Source organism: Mercenaria mercenaria, chromosome 1, assembly GCF_021730395.1.
Source record: "Mercenaria mercenaria strain notata chromosome 1, MADL_Memer_1, whole genome shotgun sequence".
Classification (NCBI taxonomy): Eukaryota; Metazoa; Mollusca; class Bivalvia; order Venerida; family Veneridae; genus Mercenaria; species Mercenaria mercenaria.
The window spans coordinates 65,762,103-65,787,944 of NC_069361.1; the positions used below are offsets into that span (position 1 = coordinate 65,762,103).

General features: G+C 36.3%; 1 protein-coding gene across 1 annotated transcript in view; it reads left to right on the top strand.

The window, feature by feature from the left end:
- The first annotated feature begins 1,829 nt into the window (after positions 1 to 1,829).
- The window catches only part of LOC123535439 (tight junction-associated protein 1-like), a 31,113-nt gene continuing 7,100 nt past the window's right edge, over positions 1,830 to 25,842 (top strand). Inside the window, exons 1-3 of the mRNA XM_053549781.1 lie at positions 1,830 to 1,870; positions 20,825 to 20,944; positions 21,248 to 21,291. Of these exons, the coding sequence (XP_053405756.1) occupies positions 20,885 to 20,944; positions 21,248 to 21,291 (104 nt within the window). The 5' untranslated portion in view covers positions 1,830 to 1,870; positions 20,825 to 20,884. The remainder of the gene's footprint in view (positions 1,871 to 20,824; positions 20,945 to 21,247; positions 21,292 to 25,842) is intronic.

A 25,842-nucleotide genomic window follows, 5' to 3' on the forward strand; every position in this document is an offset into this window, starting at 1 on the left:
AAAAACATAGATATCTATAGATTAGAAGGTTACTGTTTCCAGCCTATCAGTGAGTAGAATCAAACTGGGGCTGGACTGTATGTGTAGGGGAAGACCACATATAATCAGCGAAACTGGTTATATCATAGGTGTAGAACCAAGGGTGGGGTGACGTGGGAGGCCGTGTCAATTCTGAAAGTGGGGGTGGGGGCAGCATATATATGCTTTGATATGCTTCCCCCCCCCCTTCCCCCAAAGTTTGACCTCTAAAAATAATTTTTATCAGAAATAACAGTAGATGAAAGAAAAAAGCCCAATTGAGACAACATTTAGATGTACTGATAAGGATTTTCAGGAAAATATGGATAGGTTTAGCTGGCCGGTCACTCCTACACCAATGTATATGAATTTTTTTACCTTCTTATTGACAACATGATCCAGCACAATTTCAATTATGAAAATAACACATCCACTAGCTGATAAAAAAAAATAAGTAAAAATATGAACCATTAACATTCCCTCTACATTTTAGGGTAGATCTACTGTACATGTATTTTCTTCTTAGTTTTCAATTTACAGAGTGTTTAAAATGGTAAACATCATAATCAAAGAAAGTGATTCCAAGAAACAAAACTGTTGGCCGTTTTCATTTGAAATACCAAAAAAGTTTAACAGACAAGGCATTTATTAGTGTTAACATGATAAATAAACAAAATAACTGTACCTAAGGTAGCCTTACTCATTTGGCTTATCAAGATGATTTATTTTATGAATTGCTATTTTATAGTTGTCAGTGACAGTCAAAATTTTCTAGCCGTCCGGTAATTGACTAATTAATGAATAAGTAATGATTTTCTATAGTTTTAACTGTTTTAACTTACTTATTTGTAAAAAATGTGTGAATACATACCAAATCGAATAGATTACTGATATTTCAGCTGATAAAACAAATGAGATCCTTGACATTCTATTTTTAGACATGATAAAACATTGATCGCTGAACGTTCATGTTATTTGTAAAAAGAGATGTTTTCTAACGGCCTAAAACACAAATTTATAAAAAAAATATTTACGAATGTAAAGCTTATAAAACAAGCAATTCATATGTTTGCATATGGGTATCGATATCTTCAGTAAATAACATGTATCATAAAATACATGTATCGTAAAATATTTACGAATGTAAAGCTTATAAAACAAGCAATTCATATGTTTGCATATGGGTATCGATATCTTCAGTAAATAACATGTATCATTACTTATTCATAAGAAAATCTATTACTGGACGGCTAGAAAATTCCCTGATGATTTGCTAGCCGTCCGGTAACCGGACATCTAGAATGCAGGCTAGTCGTCTGGTTACCGGATGGCTAGACACTTCCTTTTTTAAACATATAACATTAGCATTTTCCTAAATATTTTCCTACTATAAACAAAGACAATAAAGCATTAATAAGGGTGACTATCCAGAGAAAAACCAAAATGACCCATGTAAAAAGAACCAGCAGTTTCCTTTCTATGAACATACTTCTATTTCTGTTGCCTCTCAATATTGTTGCTACAGTCTTATCGACCCAATTGTACCACATGTGTGCGGTACTAGATCTACCTATTTATATAAAATTGATATACTCTGAATTAAGAGTGGTTGTTTTTGTCAAAAGGAGTGCAAATAACCCATGGAATTAATCATGTCAAATATATATTATTAATAATACACTGCAACAAACTGAAAATTTGTAAAGCTGAACAAATATGCATATTTTTCAATAAAATATCAATCAAAATCGCGTTTAGCAACAAAAAAAATTAGCACGTGAAACAAACGCACACTACAGTACTATTTGACAGCCGGAAGTACTCGCTTAAACACGTAAACATAATGTTGCCAGTAAGTAAATTTCTGCTAGAATTGACCCACTTGTCATTTAATTATTTGTTTATGCCCCATAACAAATTATGTACATTTATCCTAACAGCTTTCTTCTTGAGAAACAAATCGAAGGACATGCCAATATCAGTTTGGGTCAGTAGCTTGTATTTCGGGTATGACATTTTTGACCAGGTCCAGTGAGAACAAATTGGTTATGTTAATTCATTCAGGCCAGAAAGTTGACCTGGATACATCCTGTAGCAAATCGCTTTTTGATGTGATAAACTTGTCTCTGAATCGCATGTTTTGGTCTGAAACACAACAAATAGTGTGTACTGCAGTGTAAATTCTAGTCCAACTCTGATGTAATTAGCACTTTCTTTTCATTTCAGTCTGATATTATGACAAACTCAGCCTATCTGAAAACCAGGGTAATCATTTGTAATTCATAGCCAAACATAAATTAAAAGCTCAACAATATAAGAAACAAATAAAACCTTTTAATTTGCTACAGGTATTATAAAATAATTATCTTGTGGATAGATGTGTTTTTAGCTCATTCAGAATTTCTGTATAAGATCTGTAGAAAAAGACAGCTATTAAATATATGCATGAACATGTGGCTTTTAGCACAGCTGTACAAAGTGGTGCTCGATATGTCCACCAAAGGTTATTCATGAACAGATAAATGAAAATTATAAGTATGGAGCTAGATCTCACCTCAAAAACAGTTTGTGTGTACAAATGTTCTTAGTTAATAATAGTATTATTATAACAGTACTTTATAAAATACAATTCAGTTGCAACTCCCAGTGCACTTAGAATTTGCCTGACACATTGTGCTTTCCAGTACTAGTTGCTATCTGACACTGGTCTGTAATGTGCCTACAGTGATGTAATAAGTTGATATAAGTTGGTAGGTGACTTTCCTTGGGTACTGCGAAATGTTCATGACACGACATATCATGTGTTGCACAAAACCATGCGCAAGTTTGAAAAACTTTTTGTTTTTGCCATTAAATTATTATGTTGACAGTCATGTCTGGAAGTACCTTGGTTATGCCACTTTTTAATAGCCGATGCTTTTGTCTCTGTGGATGTACTGTCAGGGTAGGTGACTAGAGCCAAAAATTAGGCTATGCAAATTCTTGATGTGAGGTAATCTGTAGACTCAAGCTACACTGGTAACTGTCAACTGCAGGGGTATGTTTCTGTGGGTGTGATAGTTGCACTTGTATATTCAAGTTGCAGTGGTAAATATCAACTGCAGGGGTAAATTCTTGATGTTGTAGTAAGGTAATCTGTATATTCAAGCTTCAGTGGTAAATGCCAACACAAGGGGTAAATTATTGCTGTAATGGTTAGGTAATCTGTAGTTTCAAGCTGCAGTGGTACATGTCAACTGCAGGGGTAAATTCTTGCTGTTATGGTAAGGTAATCTGTAGTTTCAAGCTGCAGTGGTAAATGCCAACACAAGGGGTAAATTCTTGCTGTTATGGTTAGGTAATCTGTAGTTTCAAGCTGCAGTGGTACATGTCAACTGCAGGGGTAAATTCTTGCTGTTATGGTTAGGTAATCTGTAGATTCAAGCTTCAGTGGTAAATGCCAACACAAGGGGTAAATTCTTGCTGTTATGGTTAGGTAATCTGTAGATTCAAGCTGCAGTGGTAAATGTCAGCTGCAGGGGTAAATTCTTGCTGTAATGGTAAGGTAATCTGTAGATTCAAGCTGCAGTGGTACATGTCAACTGCAGGGGTAAATTCTTGCTGTTATGGTTAGGTAATCTGTAGATTCAAGCTGCAGTGGTACATGTCAACTGCAGGGGTAAATTCTTGCTGTTATGGTTAGGTAATCTGTAGTTTCAAGCTGCAGTGGTACATGTCAACTGCAGGGGTAAATTATTGCTGTTATGGTTAGGTAATCTGTAGTTTCAAGCTGCAGTGGTAATGCAACCAAGGGGTAAATTCTTGCTGTAATGGTAAGGTAATCTGTATTTCAAGCTGCAGTGGTACATGTCAACTGCAGGGGTAAATTATTGCTGTTATGGTTAGGTAATCTGTAGTTTCAAGCTGCAGTGGTACATGTCAACTGCAGGGGTAAATTCTTGCTGTTATGGTTAGGTAATCTGTAGTTTCAAGCTGCAGTGGTAAATGCCAACACAAAGGGTAAATTCTTGCTGTAATGGTAAGGTAATCTGTAGTTTCAAGCTGCAGTGGTACATGTCAACTGCAGGGGTAAATTATTGCTGTAATGGTAAGGTAATCTGTAGTTTCAAGCTGCAGTGGTACATGTCAACTGCAGGGGTAAATTCTTGCTGTTATGGTTAGGTAATCTGTAGTTTCAAGCTGCAGTGGTACATGTCAACTGCAGGGGTAAATTATTGCTGTTATGGTTAGGTAATCTGTAGTTTCAAGCTGCAGTGGTACATGTCAACTGCAGGGGTAAATTCTTGCTGTTATGGTAAGGTAATCTGTAGTTTCAAGCTGCAGTGGTAAATGCCAACACAAGGGGTAAATTCTTGCTGTAATGGTAAGGTAATCTGTAGTTTCAAGCTGCAGTGGTACATGTCAACTGCAGGGGTAAATTATTGCTGTAATGGTAAGGTAATCTGTAGTTTCAAGCTGCAGTGGTAAATGCCAACACAAGGGGTAAATTATTGCTGTAATGGTTAAGTAATCTGTAGTTTCAAGCTGCAGTGGTACATGTCAACTGCAGGGGTAAATTCTTGCTGTTATGGTAAGGTAATCTGTAGATTCAAGCTGCAGTGGTAAATGTCAACTGCAGGTTTCAATTCTTGCTGTTATGGTAAGGTAATCTGTAGTTTCAAGCTGCAGTGGTAAATGCCAACACAAGGGGTAAATTCTTGCTGTAATGGTTAGGTAATCTGTAGTTTCAAGCTGCAGTGGTACATGCAACTGCAGGGGTAAATTATTGCTGTAATGGTAGGTAATCTGTAGTTCAAGCTGCAGTGGTAAATGCCACACAAGGGGTAAATTATTGCTGTAATGGTTAGGTAATCTGTAGTTCAAGCTGCAGTGGTAAAATGTCAACTGCAGGGGTAAATTCTTGCTGTTATGGTAAGGTAATCTGTAGTTTCAAGCTGCAGTGGTAAATGCCAACACAAGGGTAAATTCTTGCTGTTATGGTTAGGTAATCTGTAGTTTCAAGCTGCAGTGGTAATGTCAACTGCAGGGGTAAATTCTTGCTGTTATGGTTAGGTAATCTGTAGTTTCAAGCTGCAGTGGTACATGTCAGCTGCAGGGGTAAATTCTTGCTGTTATGGTAAGGTAATCTGTAGATTCAAGCTTCAGTGGTAAATGCCAGCATAAGGGGTAAATTCTTGCTGTTATGGTTAGGTAATCTGTAGATTCAAGCTTCAGTGGTAAATGCCAGCATAAGGGGTAAATTCTTGCTGTTATGGTAAGGTAATCTGTAGTTTCAAGCTGCAGTGGTAAATGCCAACACAAGGGGTAAATTCTTGCTGTAATGGTAAGGTAATCTGTAGTTTCAAGCTGCAGTGGTACATGTCAACTGCAGGGGTAAATTATTGCTGTAATGGTAAGGTAATCTGTAGTTTCAAGCTGCAGTGGTAAATGCCAACACAAGGGGTAAATTATTGCTGTAATGGTTAGGTAATCTGTAGTTTCAAGCTGCAGTGGTACATGTCAACTGCAGGGGTAAATTCTTGCTGTTATGGTAGGTAATCTGTAGTTCAAGCTGCAGTGGTACATGTCCAACTCAAGGGGTAAATTCTTGCTGTTATGGTTTAAAGGTAATCTGTAGTTTCAAGCTGCAGTGGTAAATGCCAACACAAGGGGTAAATTCTTGCTGTAATGGTAAGGTAATCTGTAGTTTCAAGCTGCAGTGGTACATGTCAACTGCAGGGGTAAATTATTGCTGTAATGGTAAGGTAATCTGTAGTTTCAAGCTGCAGTGGTAAATGCCAACACAAGGGGTAAATTATTGCTGTAATGGTTAGGTAATCTGTAGTTTCAAGCTTGCAGTGGTACATGTCAACGCAGGGGTAAATTCTTGCTGTTATGGTAAGGTAATCTGTAGTTTCAAGCTGCAGTGGTAAATGCCAACACAAGGGGTAAATTCTTGCTGTTATGGTTAGGTAATCTGTAGTTTCAAGCTGCAGTGGTAAATGCCAACACAAGGGGTAAATTCTTGCTGTTATGGTAAGGTAATCTGTAGATTCAAGCTTCAGTGGTAAATGCCAGCATAAGGGGTAAATTCTTGCTGTTATGGTTAGGTAATCTGTAGATTCAAGCTTCAGTGGTACATGTCAGCTGCAGGGGTAAATTCTTGCTGTAATGGTTAGGTAATCTGTAGATTCAAGCTGCAGTGGTAAATGCCAACACAAGGGGTAAATTCTTGCTGTAATGGTTAGGTAATCTGTAGATTCAAGCTGCAGTGGTAAATGCCAACACAAGGGGTAAATTCTTGCTGTAATGGTTAGGTAATCTGTAGATTCAAGCTGCAGTGGTAAATGCCAACACAAGGGGTAAATTCTTGCTGTTATGGTTAGGTAATCTGTAGATTCAAGCTGCAGTGGTAAATGCCAACACAAGGGGTAAATTCTTGCTGTTATGGTTAGGTAATCTGTAGATTCAAGCTGCAGTGGTACAATGTCATGTCAGCTGCAGGGGTAACTTCTTGCTGTTATGATTAGGTAATGTGTAGATTCAAGCTTCAGTGGTAAATATCAGCTGCAGGGTTCAATTATTGCTGTTGTGGTAAGGTATCTGTAGATTCAAGCTTCAGTGGTAAATGCCAACACAAGGGGTAAATTCTTGCTGTTATGGTTAGGTAATCTGTAGATTCAAGCTGCAGTGGTACATGTCAACACAAGGGGTAAATTCTTGCTGTTATGATTAGGTAATGTGTAGATTCAAGCTTCAGTGGTAAATGCCAACACAAGGGGTAAATTCTTGCTATAATGGTTAGGTAATCTGTAGATTCCAGCTGCAGTGGTAAATGCCAACACAAGGGGTAAATTCTTGCTGTAATGGTTAGGTAATCTGTAGATTCAAGCTGCAGTGGTAAATGCCAACACAAGGGGTAAATTCTTGCTGTTGTGGTAAGGTATCTGTAGATTCAGCTTCATGGTAATATCACTGCAGGTTCAATCTTGCTGTTGTAAGTAATCTGTATTCACTGCGTGATAAATATCACTGCAGGTTTCAATCTTGCTGTTTGGCAAATTTTCTTGTTTCTGAAACCAACACACTTAGACCTTTGATATTTGGTTTGAGCATTGTCTTAGTCCTCAACCAAAATTGTTAAATTGTACCCCTGGGGTGAAAAGAGCCTGCCCTGGGGTCCAAAGAATTAGACTTATATAGGAAAAAAAACGTTTAAAAAATCTATCTTGTCTGCAACATACAACTATACTTTTGATATTGGTATGATGCATTGTCTAGTAGTCCTCTACCAAATTTTTCAAATTTGCCCCTGGGTAAAAGAAAGCCCACCTGGGTGTATACTTCTTAATATGTATTATATAGGAAAATACTTAAAAAATCTATTTGATGCATTCCAGTACTTGTTTAATATAGATTACCTAATGAAACCCAATAAATATGCATTTGACTGTTGACTCTGGACTACTGCCACTTCTTGTTTTTAAGATTACAGCCTTTAAATTTGTTGACTTAAAAGTTTTGCACACCATCGAAAACTGATTTCATTGACATGAATGTGACTATGACTTTAATTTTATCATCATTGATTTTGAAAATGTAGTCAATTAACTCGATGAGCGTTCCAGTCATACATGACTTCTTGTTTATTGTAGATTGGGGTATGTTATGCTATTGCAGGGTTAAATGATTGCTGTTGTGGTAGATATCATTGCTGCAGCTTGGTAAATGTATATAATATTGCATACTATAAAGCCAATGTTGCGTAATTTCACTTCACTGACCACAGTAGTATTTCCTTTTGAATGAATTGTGATATGTTATTGCTTATCTGTTTTTGCAGTAAAATATTCAATGTAACTTTCTTATAGAAAGTGATCTTTGTGGAATAATGGGCATTTCTTCCCTTCATTATTTGATGGGTCTTAATTTTTGTTAATCATTTTAACTTTATGTACTATAATATTGTGTTTTATGATATAACAAGCCAGTGATCAAATGTTTTACAGCAATTTGAGTATTGCAGCTTTATATGTTTGGCATATTTTGTGATATCACTGATTCCTTTTGACTGACTATTTGAAGATAGGAGCTATTCTACTCAACCCCTTCGCGCATGAGTGTCCAAATGTTAAGTTTGCGTACTACCCCAAATATTTTCAAAGTCCATTGAGATATTGCTTTCATATTTTGCATACTTGTTTACCATCATGAACCTATTCTGTAAACAGGAGCAGACAACTGTATCAAGCATTTTGACTGAATTATGGCCCCTTTTCGACTTACAATATGCTTATTGTAATGTTAAGTTTGCGTACCACCCCAAATATTTTCAAAGTCCATTGAGATATTGCTTTCATATTTTGCATACTTGTTAACCATCATGACCCCATTCTGTAAACAGGAGCAGACAACTCTATCAAGCATTTTGACTGAATTATGGCCCCTTTTTGACTTAGAATATGCTTATTGTAATGTTAAAGTTTGTATACCACCCCAAATATTTTTAAAGTCCATTGAGATATTGCTTTCATATTTTGCATACTTGTTTCATCATCATGACCCCATTCTGTAAACAGGAGCAAACAACTCTGTCAAGCATTTTGACCAAATTATGGCCTCTTTTTGACTTAGAATATGCTTATTGTAATGTTAAAGTTTTACTCATAGCTTATAATATTATACTATCAAGCACTGAGAATAGTCGAGCGCGCTGTCAACTGACAGCTCTTATTAGTTTACCTTTTCAATCAATAAAAATAGAAGTATCTTTGAAAATTATTAAATATTATGAAATATTTGAAAGACAATTTTGAGGAGCGCTCATTTAATTGCCAAATACTCTAGTTTAAAGTTATGACATAAAATTATATGTATACAATTGAAATAATTTCCTTGGTTAAATACATAAGAAATAAAATATCTGGAGTATTGGTTCCAATAAAATTATCATGAAACTAAATTCGGAGACCAGTCTTAGAATACCATTTTGCCATTGGTCAGTTTGAAAATTGGGACCAAAATTAACCAATCAGAAGCCAGAATTTTGAGACTGGTCTCCAATGTGTTTGCAACATTCTGTAGTGTTTTCACTCAGATATTATAGTGTCCATTAAGTAGCTACAAGTTAATAATTAAGGAAAGTAGAGCTGGCCAATTCTTGGAGTATATGACATTTAATTGGACTAGCTTTTCATTATTGATGGGAAAATACCCCTTATCTCCAGCTGTGTTCTGTCTCCTAGGATTCAATCAATAGCAACCAGCCAGTGTGAGTTTTTGTTTTTGTCAATGGAATGTTTTCCATGCTTCCCTATTATTTTAACTTTTAAAAAAGTCTTGTAATTTCTGTGGTCAGTCTCCTAGATGTCCATTCCATCAGAAGTTACAGGCATATTCATTGAAAAGAGATATTTTTAGAAAATCGGTTGAATAGGTTATGCTGCCTGCATAATCATAGTGAAAGGATATCTAACAGTGGCTGCAGTAAATATTGTCTGGACATCCCAGAGTAGATGTTTGACCTTTCCTGGAAAAAAAACTCTGATACCACATCACTTTTTTGTGATTTTTTTTTCTTTGGACTTAGATACATCATATAATGGTATTACACGGAAATCTGTTCCTGATCGACATATTACTTCCTAATTGTTAGTGCTTGACATTTTTATGTGGGTTAAGTGTTAAATCTGTATTTTGTGAAGTTGAGATATAGTAGTTTCATTATCACTGACTAAGTCACTGTTCCAGGCCTGCTCTGGTTGTCATGTGAGGAACAATCCAGCTGGCCTTAGTGATAAAGTGGGCCAGGTTCTACCTTTGAGTTTGCCTATGCCAGAGATCTTGCCTATGGGGTGCACCTTGGGATCAAGAAACAAACATTTATAGTGTTCTCATTACTAGAATTTGAAAGAAACAGGAGTCCTTCTGTGTGATTTTAGTAGGACTGGGACTGTTTGTTTTGTTTCTTTTGGGTTTAACGCCGTTTTTTAACAGTATTTCAGTCATATAACGGCGGGCAGTTAACCTAACCAGTGTTCCTGTATTCTGTACCAGTACAAACCTGTTCTTCGCAAGTAACTGCCAACTTCCCCACATGAATCAGAGGTGGAGGACTAATGATTTCAGACACAATGTCGTTTATCAAATAGTCACGGAGAACATATGCCCCGCCCGAGGATCGAAATCACGACCCCGCGATCCGTAGACCAACGCTCTACCTACTGAGCTAAGCGGGCGGGCAGGACTGGGACTGGGACGATTACTCGGTTTTATACTTTATACATTTCTTTGACTAGCACATATACCCGCAGTATATTTCCGCTATAACACATAGAACAAACTCAGCAGTCTCGGATTTATCTGTTGTGATATGTGTAAAATAAAATACACCAAAATAAGAGTTATTATTATCACACTGTTTGCAAACGATAAAGTCCATAAGTTCCTATAATGTAATCAGCTGCTGGAAGTACCTTGATACAGTCGTCAGGAATGAAAACAGCATTTTCAATATGGCGGCCGATTAACCGGTTCGGTTTGGTTTCTTACAAAAGATTAACCAGTTTCAAAATTTTGAAATCGTCCCAGCCCTAGATTTTAGGTTATAAGATAAACTGAAAAAATTGGTGTCTCTGGAGATCATACTTATATACGACTCCATGACCCAAATTATAAAAATGAGTTTGGTGACCAGTCTCAAAACTCCTGCATCTGATTGTCTGTCTCCGAGTTCAGATTTGAAATTCACCAATTGAAAGACTGCATTCTGAGACTGGTCTCCAAACTCAAGTTTTAACATTGGCTGAGAATCAGAATCTGTTATACATCTTAAGACTGGGCAAGACTGAGAGAGAACTGTTGCTGGAAATGGCTTTGTATGTATAATGAATAATGCAGTATGTTGGAGGAACACACAAAGTGTTACATTGACATTTTGTCAGCATTAATTTCTTTAATACTGAATGAAAATCGCTGTAGAGAAATTGTTTCAAAGAAAAGTAAGTTTCAGTAAGTCAGTGTTTCCTTCAGGATAAGCAACTAAGATCCCCAAGTCCTGAGGCTTTGAGCATGAAACTTTGAAACTTATTAAAATCATAAAGTTTGCTTTAGACTACATGTAGTTAAAAGAAATCAACAGGCATTAAGGTAGTTCTAACGTTTGATTAACTGTAAGTCATGACATGGCATCATTATGCCCCATAAAGGAAGTTTAGGAAGAGGTTTACCCGATGCCGATGCATCTTTCTGTCTGTGCACTTAAGTTTACTTCTGAAAGGGTAGGTGGATTGAGTTCATGTTTGGTACACAGGTATATGATCACATGATCCATGTCGAGAGTGACATTTTCAGTATGATCCAGTAATGTTTACCAGAGTAATGGCCCCTTTTTGACTTAAAATGCAGCCAAATGTCAGTGTCCATTAGATTACTTTCGAAAAATGTAAATGTCTTTTATTCATTTTTGGTAGAGAGATACATGATAAAAAATACAGGCCAGGTTCAATTTTGGTAACAAACTACCACTTTTTGATGGAGTTTGATAACTTTTGACAGAATGAATGGATTAATTTCACTTTTCGTAGACAGGTACATGATTATAAAATGAGGGCTAAGTTTGACTTTGCTTACAATCCATCATTTTTTGGCAGAGTTATGGCCCCTTTTTATGCCCCACTTCGAAGAAGGAGGGGTATATTGTTTTGCAGATGTCGGTCGGTCTGTATGTCGGTCGGTCGGTCAGTCTCTATGTAGACCAATCCATTTCCGGATGATAACTCAAGAACGCTTGGGCCTAGAATCATGAAAGTTGATAGGGAGTTTGGTCATCACCAGCAGATGACCCTATTGATTTTGAGATCTGTATGTCAAAGGTCAAGGTCACAGTGACCCTGATTAGTAAAACGGTTTCCGGATGATAACTCAAGAACGCTTGGGCCTAGGATCATGAAAGTTGATAGGGAGGTTGGTCATGACCAGCAGATGACCCCTATTGATTTTGAGGTCAGTATTTCAAAGGTCAAGGTCACAGTGACCCTGAACAGTAAAATGGTTTCCGGATGATAACTCAAGAACGCTTCAGCCTAGGATCATGAGTGTTGATAAGGAGGTTGGTCATGACCAGGAGATGACCCCTATTGATTTTCAGGTCAGTGTGTCGAAGTTCAAGGTCACAGTGACCAGGAACAATAAAATGGTTTCCAGGCAGTAACTCAAGAACGCTTAGGCCTGTTGTCAAGAAAATTGATAGTGAGGTTGGTCATGACCAGTAGATGACCCCTATTGAATTTAAGGTCATTAGGTCAAAGGTCAAGGTCACATTTGCCAGGAACAGTTAAACGGTTTCTGATCTTCGTGACCAAAACAACAGGGCCTAGGGCTTTGAAATTTGGTATGTAGCAAAATCTAGTGGTCCTCTACCAAGATTGTTCAGATTATTTCCCTGGGGTCAAATATGGCCCCACCTCAGGGGTCACTTTTTGTATATAGACTTATATAGGAAAAAACTTAGAAAAACCTCTTGTCCAAAACCACAGGTCCTAGGGCTTTGATATTTTGGATATGACATCATCTAGTGGTCCTCTACTAAGTTTGTCCAAATAATTCCCCTAGGGTTTAAATATGGCCCCGCCCTGGGGGTCACATGGTTTGCATAGACTTATATAGGGAAAAACTTGGAAAATCTGCTTGTCCAAACCACAAAGACTAGGGCTTTGATATTTGTAATGTAGCATCATCTAGTGGTTCTCTACCATGTTTGTTCAAATTATCCCTCTAGGGTCAAATATGGCCCCACCTCGGGGTCACATGTTTCATATAGACTTATATAGGGAAAAACTTAGAATCTTCATGTCTACAACTACATCATTCAAATTTTGATCACATGTATTGTTTTAAGTGGCAAGATGAACCTTGATGTGAGTTGACCTTGATCTTGACCTAGTGACCTACTTTCACATTTCTGTAGCTACAGCCTTCAAATTTGGACCACATGCATAGTTTTGTGTTCAGAAATAAAATTTTACCTTCATTTTGACCTAGTGACCTACTTTCACATTTCTCAAGCTACAGCCTTCAAATTTGGACCACATGCATAGCTTTGTGTACCGAAATGAACTTTGATCTTGAGATTGACCTATTTTTATGTTCTGAACTGAAATTTGACATTGATTTTTACCTAGTATCTACTTTCACATTTCTCAAGCTACAGCCTCCAAATTTGAAGCACATGCCTAGTTCTGTCTACCAAAATGAACTTTGACCTTGAAAATGATCTAGTGACCTACTTTCACACTTCTCAAGCCACAGTTTTCAAATTTGGACCACATGCACAGTGTTTTGTACCGAAATGAAATTTAACTTTGATTTTGATCTTGAGCTAGTCTTAAAATTTGGAACATTAAAATATGGCTCAGTGGTCAGAAACCAAGGTCAGTCTGTGATCTCTTGTTAGGTTAATAGGTTAAAGGTCAAGGTCAGATTGGACCAGAACAGTAGAACTTTTGTTTACAGTGAGCTTATAATTTCTGTTCCTTGTGCAATTACTGAATGCATCAAGGGGAGCATTTTGTGTTCGACAAGCTCTTGTTGACTTAAAATTTGGTTGTCCATTCAGTTATTCTTGAATAGATAAATGGATTGAATTTATTAAAAGTAAAAAGTGATATGCATAAAATGCTGGCCACATTCAAGTTATACTTACATAATCCACCAATTTTTGACAGAACTATGGCCCTTTTTCTGACCTAAAATTTTACAATATGTTGATATCAGATTCTGTTTGATATCTTTTGAAAGGATGAATGGATTGAATTCAATTTTTGATACACAGGTATGTGGTTATCGTACCCCCCGACAACAAAGTTGTAAGGGGGGGTATACTGGTTTCAGGTTGTCTGTCTGTCTGTCCGTCTGTCCGTAGACGCAATCTTGTGCGCACCATCTCTCCTTATCCCCTTGACAGAATTTAATGAAACTTCACACAAGTGATCAGTACCAACAGTAGTTGTGCATGGGGCATGTTAGGTTCTTTCAGAATTTTTTTTGCAGAGTTATGGGACTTTGTTTTTTTGTTACTATACTATATACATAGACACAATTTTGTGCGCACCATCTCTCCTCATCCCCTTGACACAATTTAATAAAACTTCACACAAGTGATCAGTAAAAACAGTAGTTGTGCATGGGGCATGTTAGGTTCTTTCAGCGACAAAAATTGCAGAGTAATGGGACTTTGTTTCTTGTTAACATACTATGTACATACAGTCTGCATATGCAATCTTGTGCGTGCCTAATCTACCAAACCCTTGCACACAATTAAATGAAACTTCACACAAGTGATCAGTACCAACCCTAGTTGTGCATGGTGCATGTTACATTCTTTTAGATAAATATGCTGCATAGTTATGGGACTTTGTTTTTTGTTACTATACTGTATACATACAGTCTATATAACATACAGTCCACATAATTATGCAATCTTGTGTGCATCAAATTGCAATGTACTGTGTCAGTGCATGCGGGGGTACATTCATCACCTTTAGTGATAGCTCTAGTTAAATACAGGCCAAGTCGATTTTGGTTACAATTCACAAATTATTGATGGATTTATAGATCCTTTTTGACTTAAAATTTGTAAAAAAAGTCATTATTTCATACAAGCAGGTGGTGTAACAGTTGCCAGATGGCTGACCCGATAACATAGAGTAAAGTCTGGATGTGGGATTTGAGGAGGATAAAATAAAAACAAATACCTATTCTATTAAATTTTATTTGACCATATAATAGAAAATATTATGTTGGTAAGTTTCATTTGTTGAATAATTCCTATTCAAAGTTGTGATTTTCCAATAGGCTGCCTATATGAAAACGTGCACGAAAACAACTCTTCGTTATTGGAGGAAATAAAAGAATCTATCTATCTATTGTCAGATTTTTCAGTATATTCTCAACCTTTGAAAAATCAGGGTTTATAGTCAAATTCAACATTTGGATGTAGAAAAATATTGACTGGAATTTGCAGAACTATCTTGAACATTTTTTGTTTGTGTGCAGAAACCTATTTATTATTTAGAGAGCAAAAAACTAATTTTGTACTCCTAGACAATCAATAGTAAAGGCAAGTCAAGGTTGTTTGGAGTTTTCATAACCATTACTTCCTGTTTTAAAGGGAGATTCTGGTCCGTTATGTGAACTAATAAATGAAAATATGTAGAAAACACTAGTTTTGATAGTAGCATTTATTGACATGCATAATTTAGATAACAAAGGATAATGACATGCATAATAATGATATTCCTCAGTAGAAATGCCTGCCCTGGCCTCCCCTCCCCAACACCAATAACTAATGACACAAACATTCATGAGAACAAAACCAAACGCCTGCAAGACGTAGGTCCTAACTCAAAGGTAGTGTGCAAACCAAAGAGGTCAAAACAGTTTTTGACCTTAAAATACCTTAAAGACCTGCTCCAGTCCTACCTGTCACTGAAAAAGCATGAAAATCCTGACTATGAACAGTGATGCCTGTCAAAATAGAGTCTATTTTGTATAAAATTCTATATAAAATACCTGTGGTTTTGCGTGCTAAAGTGTGGCGCGTGGCCATTAACTGTTACCTATTGTAATCATGGGTTGAATACACACAATAGAATTTGAATAGCCGCGGAGCAGGGCTTTAAACTTAATTTATTGGCATAATTATATGGAATGTTAGAAATAAAATGAGATCTTATAAAAAAATTTATGACTAGGATTACTTTCTTTAAAAATTTACCAGTAATGATTGTGAGAGATTGATAATTTGCTTAATTATGTCTACCCCCTCTGGGGAGACATGCGCTTTTCTACAAAAGCATCTTCTAGTTCAACTTAATTTTAGCTTGACTGTTTGAAAGTGTGCAAATAACGTCTGTTGTCACCATTTCATTGGCGTCTGCTTCACAGTTCTACATTTTATCAGCAGTCTCAGAAACTACTCAGTCAAATGTCTCTTCACACATCTTTGAAATCATAATATGACCTCACAGGACAAGTTACATAATTCCTGCTTTTATTTTGTCAAAATAATGCCCTTGTAATGTATTAGCATAGAAATTTTGTAAAAGTATTGATTTCTCAGAAACCACATAACTGAATGCTTTCAAACTCATCACAAGTATTTGGCATCATGAGGTGATGTCACATAACAGTTTTCACAAATATTGTGGCAAGTATTAAAAAAGAAATATATTAACACTTTTTAGTATTGAAAGTTTATGAGTTATAAGTAAAATGTTTTTCATGTAAGCATGTTTCTCAGAAACTACTTGACCAAATGTTTTCAAACTCAACACATTTGCATGATGAGATGACCTCTCATGGCAGGTTTTGTAACTCTGGCTACTCTGGCTTACATTTTGGCAAAATTACATCCCTTTTCACTTAGAAATGTTGGTGGAAGTTTTGCATACACACGGGTTTCTCATGAACTATTGGACTGAATGTTTTTAAACTCCTCATAAGTCTTCAGTACCATGAATTGACCATTCTGAGCCAGGTTCTATATTCCTGACTTACAGTTTAAAAAGTTATGTCCCTTTTTCAACTTAAAAATATTTGGTGAAGGTAGTATTAATGTGGAATGGTTTCAAATTGCAGAGCATGCTGTCATTAACCCTTAGCCCGCTAAATTTCTAAAATGGACTGGTCCGTCATTCAAATTGGGCAATACCATGTATTATTTGAAGGGGTGTTCACTGAAAATGTACTAACTGAATAGCGAACAGTGCAGACCCTGCTGATCTTGGTCTGCACTGGTCGCAAAGGCAGAATGACTTGCTACCAGTATGCTAAAGGTTAAACAGCTTCTGTTGTTAATCCCCCACCGTGGCGGAGGGATTATAGGAATGGTCTGCATCCGTCCTTCCATCCGTCTTTCCGTCCGTCTTTCCATCCTTCCGTCCGTAACAAAATCGTGTCCGGTCCATATCTCCTAAACCCCTTGAAGGATTTTCATGAAACTTGGGTCAAATGATCACCTAATCAAGACGATGTGCAGAACCCATGAGTCAGCCTTGTCAGTTGAAGGTCAAGGTCACAACTCAATGTCAAAGGTTTGAGCCTGCCATTTTGTGTCCACTCTATATCTCCTAAACCCCTGGAAGGAATTTTATAAAACTTGGGTCAATGATCACCTCATCAAGAAGATGTGCAGAACCCATGAGTCAGCCTTGTCGGTTCAAGGTCAAGGTCACAACTCAAGGTCAAAGGTTTGAGCCTGCCATTTTGTGTCCGTTCTATATCTCCTAAACCCCTTGAAGGAATTTTATAAAACTTGGGTCAAATGATCACCTCATCAAGATGATGTGCAGAACCCATGAGTCAGTCATGCCGGCTCAAGGTCAAGGTCACAACTTAGGGTCAAAGGTTTGAACCTTCCATTTTGTGTCCGCTCTATATCTCCTAAACCCCTTGAAGGATTTTCATCAAACTTGGGTCAAACGATCACCTCATCAAGGCGATGTGCAGAACTTATGAGTCAGCCATGTCGGCTCAAGGTCAAGGTCACAACTGAAGGTCAAAGGTTTGAGCCTTCCATTTCGTGTCCGCTCTATATCTCCTAAACCCCTTGAAGGAATTTTATAAAACTTGGGTCAAATGATAACCTCATCAGAACGATGTGCAGAAATTATGAGTCAACCATGCCAGCTCAAGGTCAAGGTCACAACTAAAGGTCGAAGGTTTGAGCCTGCCATTTGGTGTCCACTCTGTATCTCCTTAACCCCTTGAAGGATTTTCATCAAACTTGGGTCAAATGATCACCTCATCAAGAACTCATGAGTCAGCCATGTCAACTCAAGGTCAAGGTCACAACTGAAGGTCAAAGGTTTCAGCTCTGTATCTCCTAAACCTCTTGAAGGATTTTCATGAAACTTTGGTCAAATGATCACCTCATCAAGACGTTGTGCAGAATTCATGAGTCAGCCATGTCAGTTCAAGGTCAAGGTCACAGCTAAATCAAAGGTTTACCCTTTCACTTTCCATAGCAGTGGCGGGGGATTTAGCTGTCTTTCAGACTGCCTTGTTTTCTACTATTTCAATCAGTTCAGTTTTCGTTGCAGTATTGATTTTTAACACAATTAATTAAGGTGATATCAGGTCCTGGAAATGACTAAAACAGAAAAAAATTCAGACTGACTGTTTTCAGTTAATTTACACATTTTCATGTATAATTATAATGTCAATAACAGTAAAAAAAATGCCATTAAATTTTAAGACATTTGTTCACAACAGACTTTCCCTAACCAGTTTGGACTTTATATTGCCTGGCAATACTTCTTTTACATATTCATATGAACACTGAGCACTTGATACAGATCATGCTTGGTATTGACTGGAAATATTTCTAAATAATAATACTTTTCCTATAGATATTGTAATAAGGGCATATAATGTGATGGCACAGGTCTTCTCTCAGTATATCAGCAATTTTGTTTCCACCTAATAACTTAAGAGTGCTTTGACCTATGATCCTCAAGGTTAGCATGATTATTTCTCATGGGAAGTGAATGTCCACTATTGATTTTGATATCAGTGGATCAAAGGACAAGGTCACAGTGACAAAATAATTTCCACTCAGTAACTTAAGAATGCTTTGATCCGTGATATTGAAACTTGATAAGCACATTGCCTATTGGGCAGTGCATGGCCCCTTTTGATATTGAGATCATTGAGCTAAAGGTCAAGGTCATATTGACTGTTAATACAAAAAACATTTCTGCTTGACATTTATCTGTGAACTGCTTGAATGAAGATCCTCTTACTTGATGAGGCACATGAGAAATACTATTGAATTTGAGGTCAATGGGTCAAAGGTCAAGGTCATTGTGACTGTTAATTCAAAAACTGTTTCCACTCAATATCTTGAGAACTGATGAGATGGACGTAACTTGGTAATGCTTTGATTATTATTTGCAAAGGCATTTAATAAGCATATTACTTGGAGCATATTATGCTCTCTTGATATAGTATTTGTTGAAAATTTGCTTTGAAAAGTTGATACAAAGCAGCATGCAGTCAATAGAAAGTTATGATTATCCACCTTTGTCTTTTATGAATGCACAGATTGTCTCCCTTTGTCTATCATAAATGCACAGATTGCCTCCCTTTGTCAATCATGAATGCACAACTGATAATTGGACAATAAAGAAAAAATTATATAGATATATGCAGTTTAAAACTAGTGTATCAGTTCAGATTGTTTTAAAATCTTAACAGAAATGTGAAACAGAAACTTCTATTGAAATCAAAAGAAATTAACAGCTGTTTAAACTTTGATATTTTCACCAATAAAGGAGAAAATCACATATTTTTTTTTTTTTATATAAATGGCAGTTAAACTCCCTTTAAAGATAGTAAGCAAGTTTTGATTCTGGTGCCAGCAAGTTTTGCTTTTGTCTTTAATGGTAAAAAGCAATGAAAAAATCTTACAGAAATCAATAGCAGTATCTCGTTTAGCAGTAGTTGTATTTATTCGTGACAATTTGATTACATATATAAATGCTTAATTGTGTTTTAATTACTGAAATATTGGATTCCAAATATTGATTGAGTTATTTATTGAACAAAGCTGAAGGTTTAGTTTTAACTATGCTTTTTGATCAGTTACTATTAACAGTATAATTGTCTTTGTTTTTCAAAGAAGCATTGAGTTCATAATTAAAGAAATTCTCAAATTTTATATGAAATTATTTTGGAGGTGAAATTATTCTCTATGGAAGATTTTGGAATTACATTTTATGAACTGGATTGAAAGGACCTATTTTGTGATTAAAAGGTATATAAAGGTAATTGCTAGGAAAAATTTCATACATGTATGCACAATATAATCATTTCTGTTATTCATATTTATTAGTATGTAAAATTTTGTTTTTAAATTGAATACTTTTGTTTTAATAGTTTTTGTTTTGGTATGAAATATAGTACATGTATTACCTACTAAGTGGTTTGTTCAGATTGTGTATACCTTAATCATGTTTTTTATTCTTTAACATGGCATCACAATACACGCTTTCCAATGGCTATGTTGGATAACATGCACATGGCATCAGAACACATGCTTTCCAAGGGCTAAATGGGATAACATGCACATTGCATCACAACACACACTTTCCAAGGGCTATATTGGATAACATGCACATTGCATCACAACACATTCTTTCCAAGGGCTATGTTGAGTAACATGCACATGGCATCACAACACACCATTTCCAAGGGCTATACTGGATAACATGCATCACAACACACACTTTCCAAGGGCTATATTGGATAACAGGCACATTGCATCACAACACACTCTTTCCAATGGCTATGTTGGATAACATGCACATGGCATCAGAACACATGCTTTCCAAGGGCTAAATTGGATAACATTCACATTGCATCACAACACACACTTTCCAAGGGCTAAATTGGATAACATGCACATTGCATCACATTAACACACACTTTCCAAGAGCTAAATTGGATAACATGCACATGGCATCACAACACACACTTTCCAAGGGCTAAATTGGATAACATGCACATGGCATCACAACACATGCTTTCCAAGGGCTATGTTGAGTAACATGCGCATAGAATCACAACACACACTTTCCAAGGGCTATATTGGATAACATGCACATGGCATCACAACACATGCTTTCCAAGGGCTATGTTGAGTAACATGCATGTGGCATCACAACACACTCTTTTCAAGGGCTATATTGGGTAACATGCACATGGCATCACAACTGTACACTTTCAGTGCATGTTTTTGAATTATAAATATTTAATATTTTTCCAGGTGTTCCAATGGATATGCGTGTAATTTGGTGACTAGTGAGGAAAAGTTTCATGGGAAACAATGCACAAGAGACAGTATTCAGACAACATATCAATGATGAAAGTACCAGGACCATGCAGTGTATGTATTAAGGACATACTAGAGTATCACATATTTTGGCATGATCAAATTTTGCAAAATTTAAGAATGGGTTAATAACACAAGGTTAATATGTAAGCAGTAGCTTTTGTTATTAAATAATCAAAAATGGATTTTTTGCAAGATCTACTTTTCATGACATAATAAATGTATCCCTTGCAAATATTTATGATTCCACAGTAGATAGCCTTGCATTTTTGAGTAGTTTCACAAGGAAAACATATTGGATTTAAGGGTGAATTCTTCTGAATACAAGATTTTTCATGATTTCTTTTTTGTCTTCAGCATTGTGGCTGCACTTGTGATGGGAAGAATATAACAGACACAAGGTAAATACTTATCGATGGTCTCTATTTAAGTTGCCAAACCTATATTTATTTATTATCTCAACAGAGCTAGCCAGTAATATCATGTCTTTAATGAAATTGAAGGCGGCCTCTGTTACCAGGTGGTTTAAGTTGCTGACTTTGCTTGTCCTTTACCTCTGTTGGTTCAAGCCAACTAGGGTCATGGTGTGAGGATGCCATCAAGCAGGCTTGCAGGTCATTGGTTCTACCTGGGGTCCTACCCATGCTTTAAATAATGTGCAGAGTGGCAATCAGGTTTAAAACAAACAAATGGCATTTCAATGATCTTAAAATACATTACATTCAAAATATCCAAATAAGATTGCATCCAAAATATGTATACTACGAAACTCAATATTATTTTTCTCACTGTTTACCGGTAAGCCAATCTGTTGAATTAAAAAAAAAACAAAAAAACGTTCAACAATTTTCAATTCCACTGAAGTGCATACTTTACCCTAGTTTTGAACACTTTAGTAATTTAATAGTAGTAAATAAGGGTGTATACTGAAGTTTATTGATTAACTTGGATAACTTGGATTATTTTACCAATATACATGCAAGATGAGAAAAATTGACACTACTTTAACTTTATTTTACATAAAAGTGTCATTGAACAAAAGCATAATGACAAATTGAAACAAATTTCTAACTCAGAACCTTTCATTGGATTTTAATGAGATATGTGCTTTAACACTGCATTAACATCTGTAAGTTTTATTTGAATGTACAGAAAGTCAGCTGGAGTAAAGAGTGAAATAAGTGTTCCTAATGCAACCTGTTCGCATGAAATACTCTGAGTTTTTTTATCACACTTTTGCATCCCAGCACAGATTGATGTCAGTTTGGCTGCACTGGGCTGGAACATGTACGACTATTTTCTACTTGCTGTATAAAACCTGTGGAGTATTTGGTATTATCGTATGAATTTCACAGAGAGTAGAAGTATCTTATACTGCTTTAATATATATATATATATTTAGCTGGCTCAATTCATTTGTGTATGCCTACGAACAGACTTTTTGATTTCTTTTCATCGATTTGGCATCCATCTTTTAAGTGTCTCGGTTTCTCTTATATTCAGAATGATGCCTGCACATAATCTTAGATCAGGATTTTCTTGAACCTTTTGTCTTGTGTACGCACGCATAAGTAAAATGTTTACTTATTGTTCACAAGTTTAGAAAGCAACACACAAATGTGAATTCTTGCAGCATTTTTTGCTGCTCTTAAAGCCAAAGAAGTCATATAGTGGCGTAAGGCGGGAACAAGTCGGCCTTCTTGTTCCATACACTGTCCTAGCAGATTGTGCGCTGTCTCTCTATGCTTTAAGTTTTGTTCCTTTTCTGTTACATGAATAATGCCTGCTGCTGTTCCTTAGTTTTCTGTAGATGGCCTAATGTCTTGTACTGTGGAAAGTAGAGATAAGGCATTGAATCTACGGCAGCGCAGTCGAACCAGACTTGTTCATTCTGACAAAGCAGTTCCTCTTTGGCAGATCTGAACATTTCGTACTGAAGTTCATGTGGGACGCACTTTATTTCAGATGGGAGAAAGTTTACACAGAACGCTGCAATTTGGCGAATTGCTTCTATGTTAGAGTTATTCGCATTGAGACAGAATCTTTTGTTTAAATCGGCCTCACAGTTGACGTAGCATCCGCATATCAGTTCCACAAGTTCTGTATTGTAGAGCTCCTCAACATCTCTCAGAACAGATTCTGTCTGTTCCATATCGCTTGAACTGTGTAACGCAGATGCGAAGTTTAGTCTGCTTGACGAAACATCCGAGTTTAGTCCTTTTGAAATGAAAGAGTTAGCCGAAAGAGATATAGGGCTTTTACAATGAATGTTGTGTGATGCTATCATAGACCAGAGTGATGTTGAAAACAGAGGTACTAAAAGTTTGCACACTGCTTTCTCTAAATTGTTCCCTTCCCTTCCAGTTTTTTCCAGAAATGACAATAACCCTAATAGAAATATTACATTTTTTTCAAAATTGTCCAGTTTTTTCAAGCAAAACGTCCTTGTAAGAATGATTCAAGCAGGAAGCAATATTGGATAATAATGCACCGGCAAAAAGGGAATGATTTTCGACTGAAGATCTGTAATTGAGTTGTACTCCATGCATCATATTCAGTTTGCTCTGCATTCATAGACCAAGAATATCGGTTTTGATCCCCAGGAAAATAGTGTCATGATGTTGTAACAAAAGTAACATTTGTCCCTGTAGTTTATACTTTACGTCACCGTAAAATTTTCCAGCCATGAAATTGTTTGCTTTGATAATAAAATGAGGACAGTTTCTATTTAGTATGCAATGGTATAGCATTAGCATGCAGAATGAGGAACAGTTTAAAAGAATACACTCCTTCCATGTACTTGAATGTGTCTGTTTTGTGCAGTAGAACAAAACAGTTTTGCACATAAAGCTTGAAAGCATACCTTTGTACTTACGATTTATGAAATTTTTAAGTATCATTTTCATTAGGATGTAACATCGTATTTGAGTTATGTTTAAACTGAACATTAAACATCTCTCAGCTAGAGAGGTAGATAATCTCCATTCAAATGGCTCGTTTTCACTGACTTTGCTGCCTGTCGGCTATTGGCCATTGACTGTTGTTCTGATGATCAAACCAGCTTTTAGCTGCTTGTGGCCATGTGTTACATTTGTAAGCAACAACTAAATCAAGTTCACTTGAACCTGGCTTTGCTTTTGTTGTTATTGCCGGCCCTTGACGATGATAACTATCTTCAGCAGTACCGTCCAGAAACGTGTTTTTACACAGTATTCTTCCATGTGTATCTCTAACCTTTTGGTTCCCATATTCCTCAGTGTGAGGAAGTGGCGCGTCTTGTCTGAGCTTCTGTAAAAAACAATAAAGAACAATAACCAGGTGGTATGGTGTCATCTTCAATCATTAGAAGATTGTTAACTCCTCTGGTCCATTCAGCCAAGTCCTGTATCACATTTTGCCTGTCGAAACAACCTACAATATCACAGTCAGGTTTGAGTCCAGTTGTTATTGTACCTTCTGACTGACTTCTGAAGTTATAATGGTGTATGCGCCTACCCCTTAATCTTGTTGCGAGTGTTAGTAACGGCTCTTGCATTAAACTTGCCCTTCTTCTCTTCAGCACAATCTCTTAAGTTACACCAATATCTTGAAGGACCTCAGACAGTCTCAATGACAAGGAGTGGTAAAAATCAGGAACCCGAAACATTCTGAAATAAAGATTGTAAAGGTCTAAAATGATAATTTGGCAGTTGTGTACATCCTGACGAGGCAAGAAATCTATAGTCTATGCATATTTTGGGGTATTTATTTAAGGGGCCCAATTTCAAAAAAAAAAAAAATTGTCTGTAAAAATAACTATGAATTTACCTTCTACTGTAGAAAGATTTATTGTTAAGGAAGGGGAAAATAGGGGAATTGTGCATTTATATTGGGGATATGTTACTTTCTGTAGCTCATTTAATCATTGTGACTATTTACCTGGAGGTCCTGGAGACTTACTTTAAACGCTCTTTACATAAGGGAAACAATCTGTTTAAAGAGTGGAATTGTTGAGTGAACACCATTTGTTAATCTTTATCCTGTCCATGTTATATCAGTGCAATGGAAAAGTAACCTGTCTATGTTAGACCCGCTATACAGGATAACGCAGTCATGCATCTAACAGTCCTGAAATTGTTTTCTTTGATTTTCTCATACTTCTAGATATTTTCCCAATACTTTGACACATATATTTAGATAGCAGAGATTGTTCTTTCTCTCAACATATTTAACTTCATGAAATTCCATGGGTTTTAATTTAAAAAAAATTGTGTTTTTTTTTGTGGACAAATTTCAATATAAAAAAATGTCACACATTCCCCTTGGCATTTCTTTATTTGATCTTTGCTTATTTTTCTTTTCAAATTACTGACCATAGTAGTAAATATGCATACTTTTTTCATGCCTAGAGGTAAAATGTGCATGGTTTGTAGGAGATAATAGATACCTAGTCACCTAAGCCTAAAATAAAGTTTTAATGGAGTTGTCTCCATTTTTTCCAAGTAGTTTAGTTTAGATTTAACCTTTATTAAAGTCTCGTCAGTGTATTGCATATTTTACCCAGGATCATTTTTTCCACTCAAGTAAATCTTTTTAAGAAAATGGTACTTTGATTATTTGTTCAAACTGTTCCCTTTGATGTCATTGACTACACATATTTAGAATAGGTATAGTGCCTACTTGAAGTTTGATTTTTTACTTCCACTGCCTATAATTTACCTATGATATCAATTTAGCATAGAACATTTTACAAAAACAAATTTCAAGGTTTAAATTTAAACACAAAAATTGGTAAACTTACTTTGTTATACATGTATAAACATACGTTTTTTATGTTATATCCCACAACAATCTGTCTCATTTACATCTTACATTGCTGATATCATTAATTCAGTTTCATGTCAGTTGCCATGGTAACAGTTTAACAGCCAGGATATTATAGGCCCGAGTTATTCAGTTCATATTATCTGACT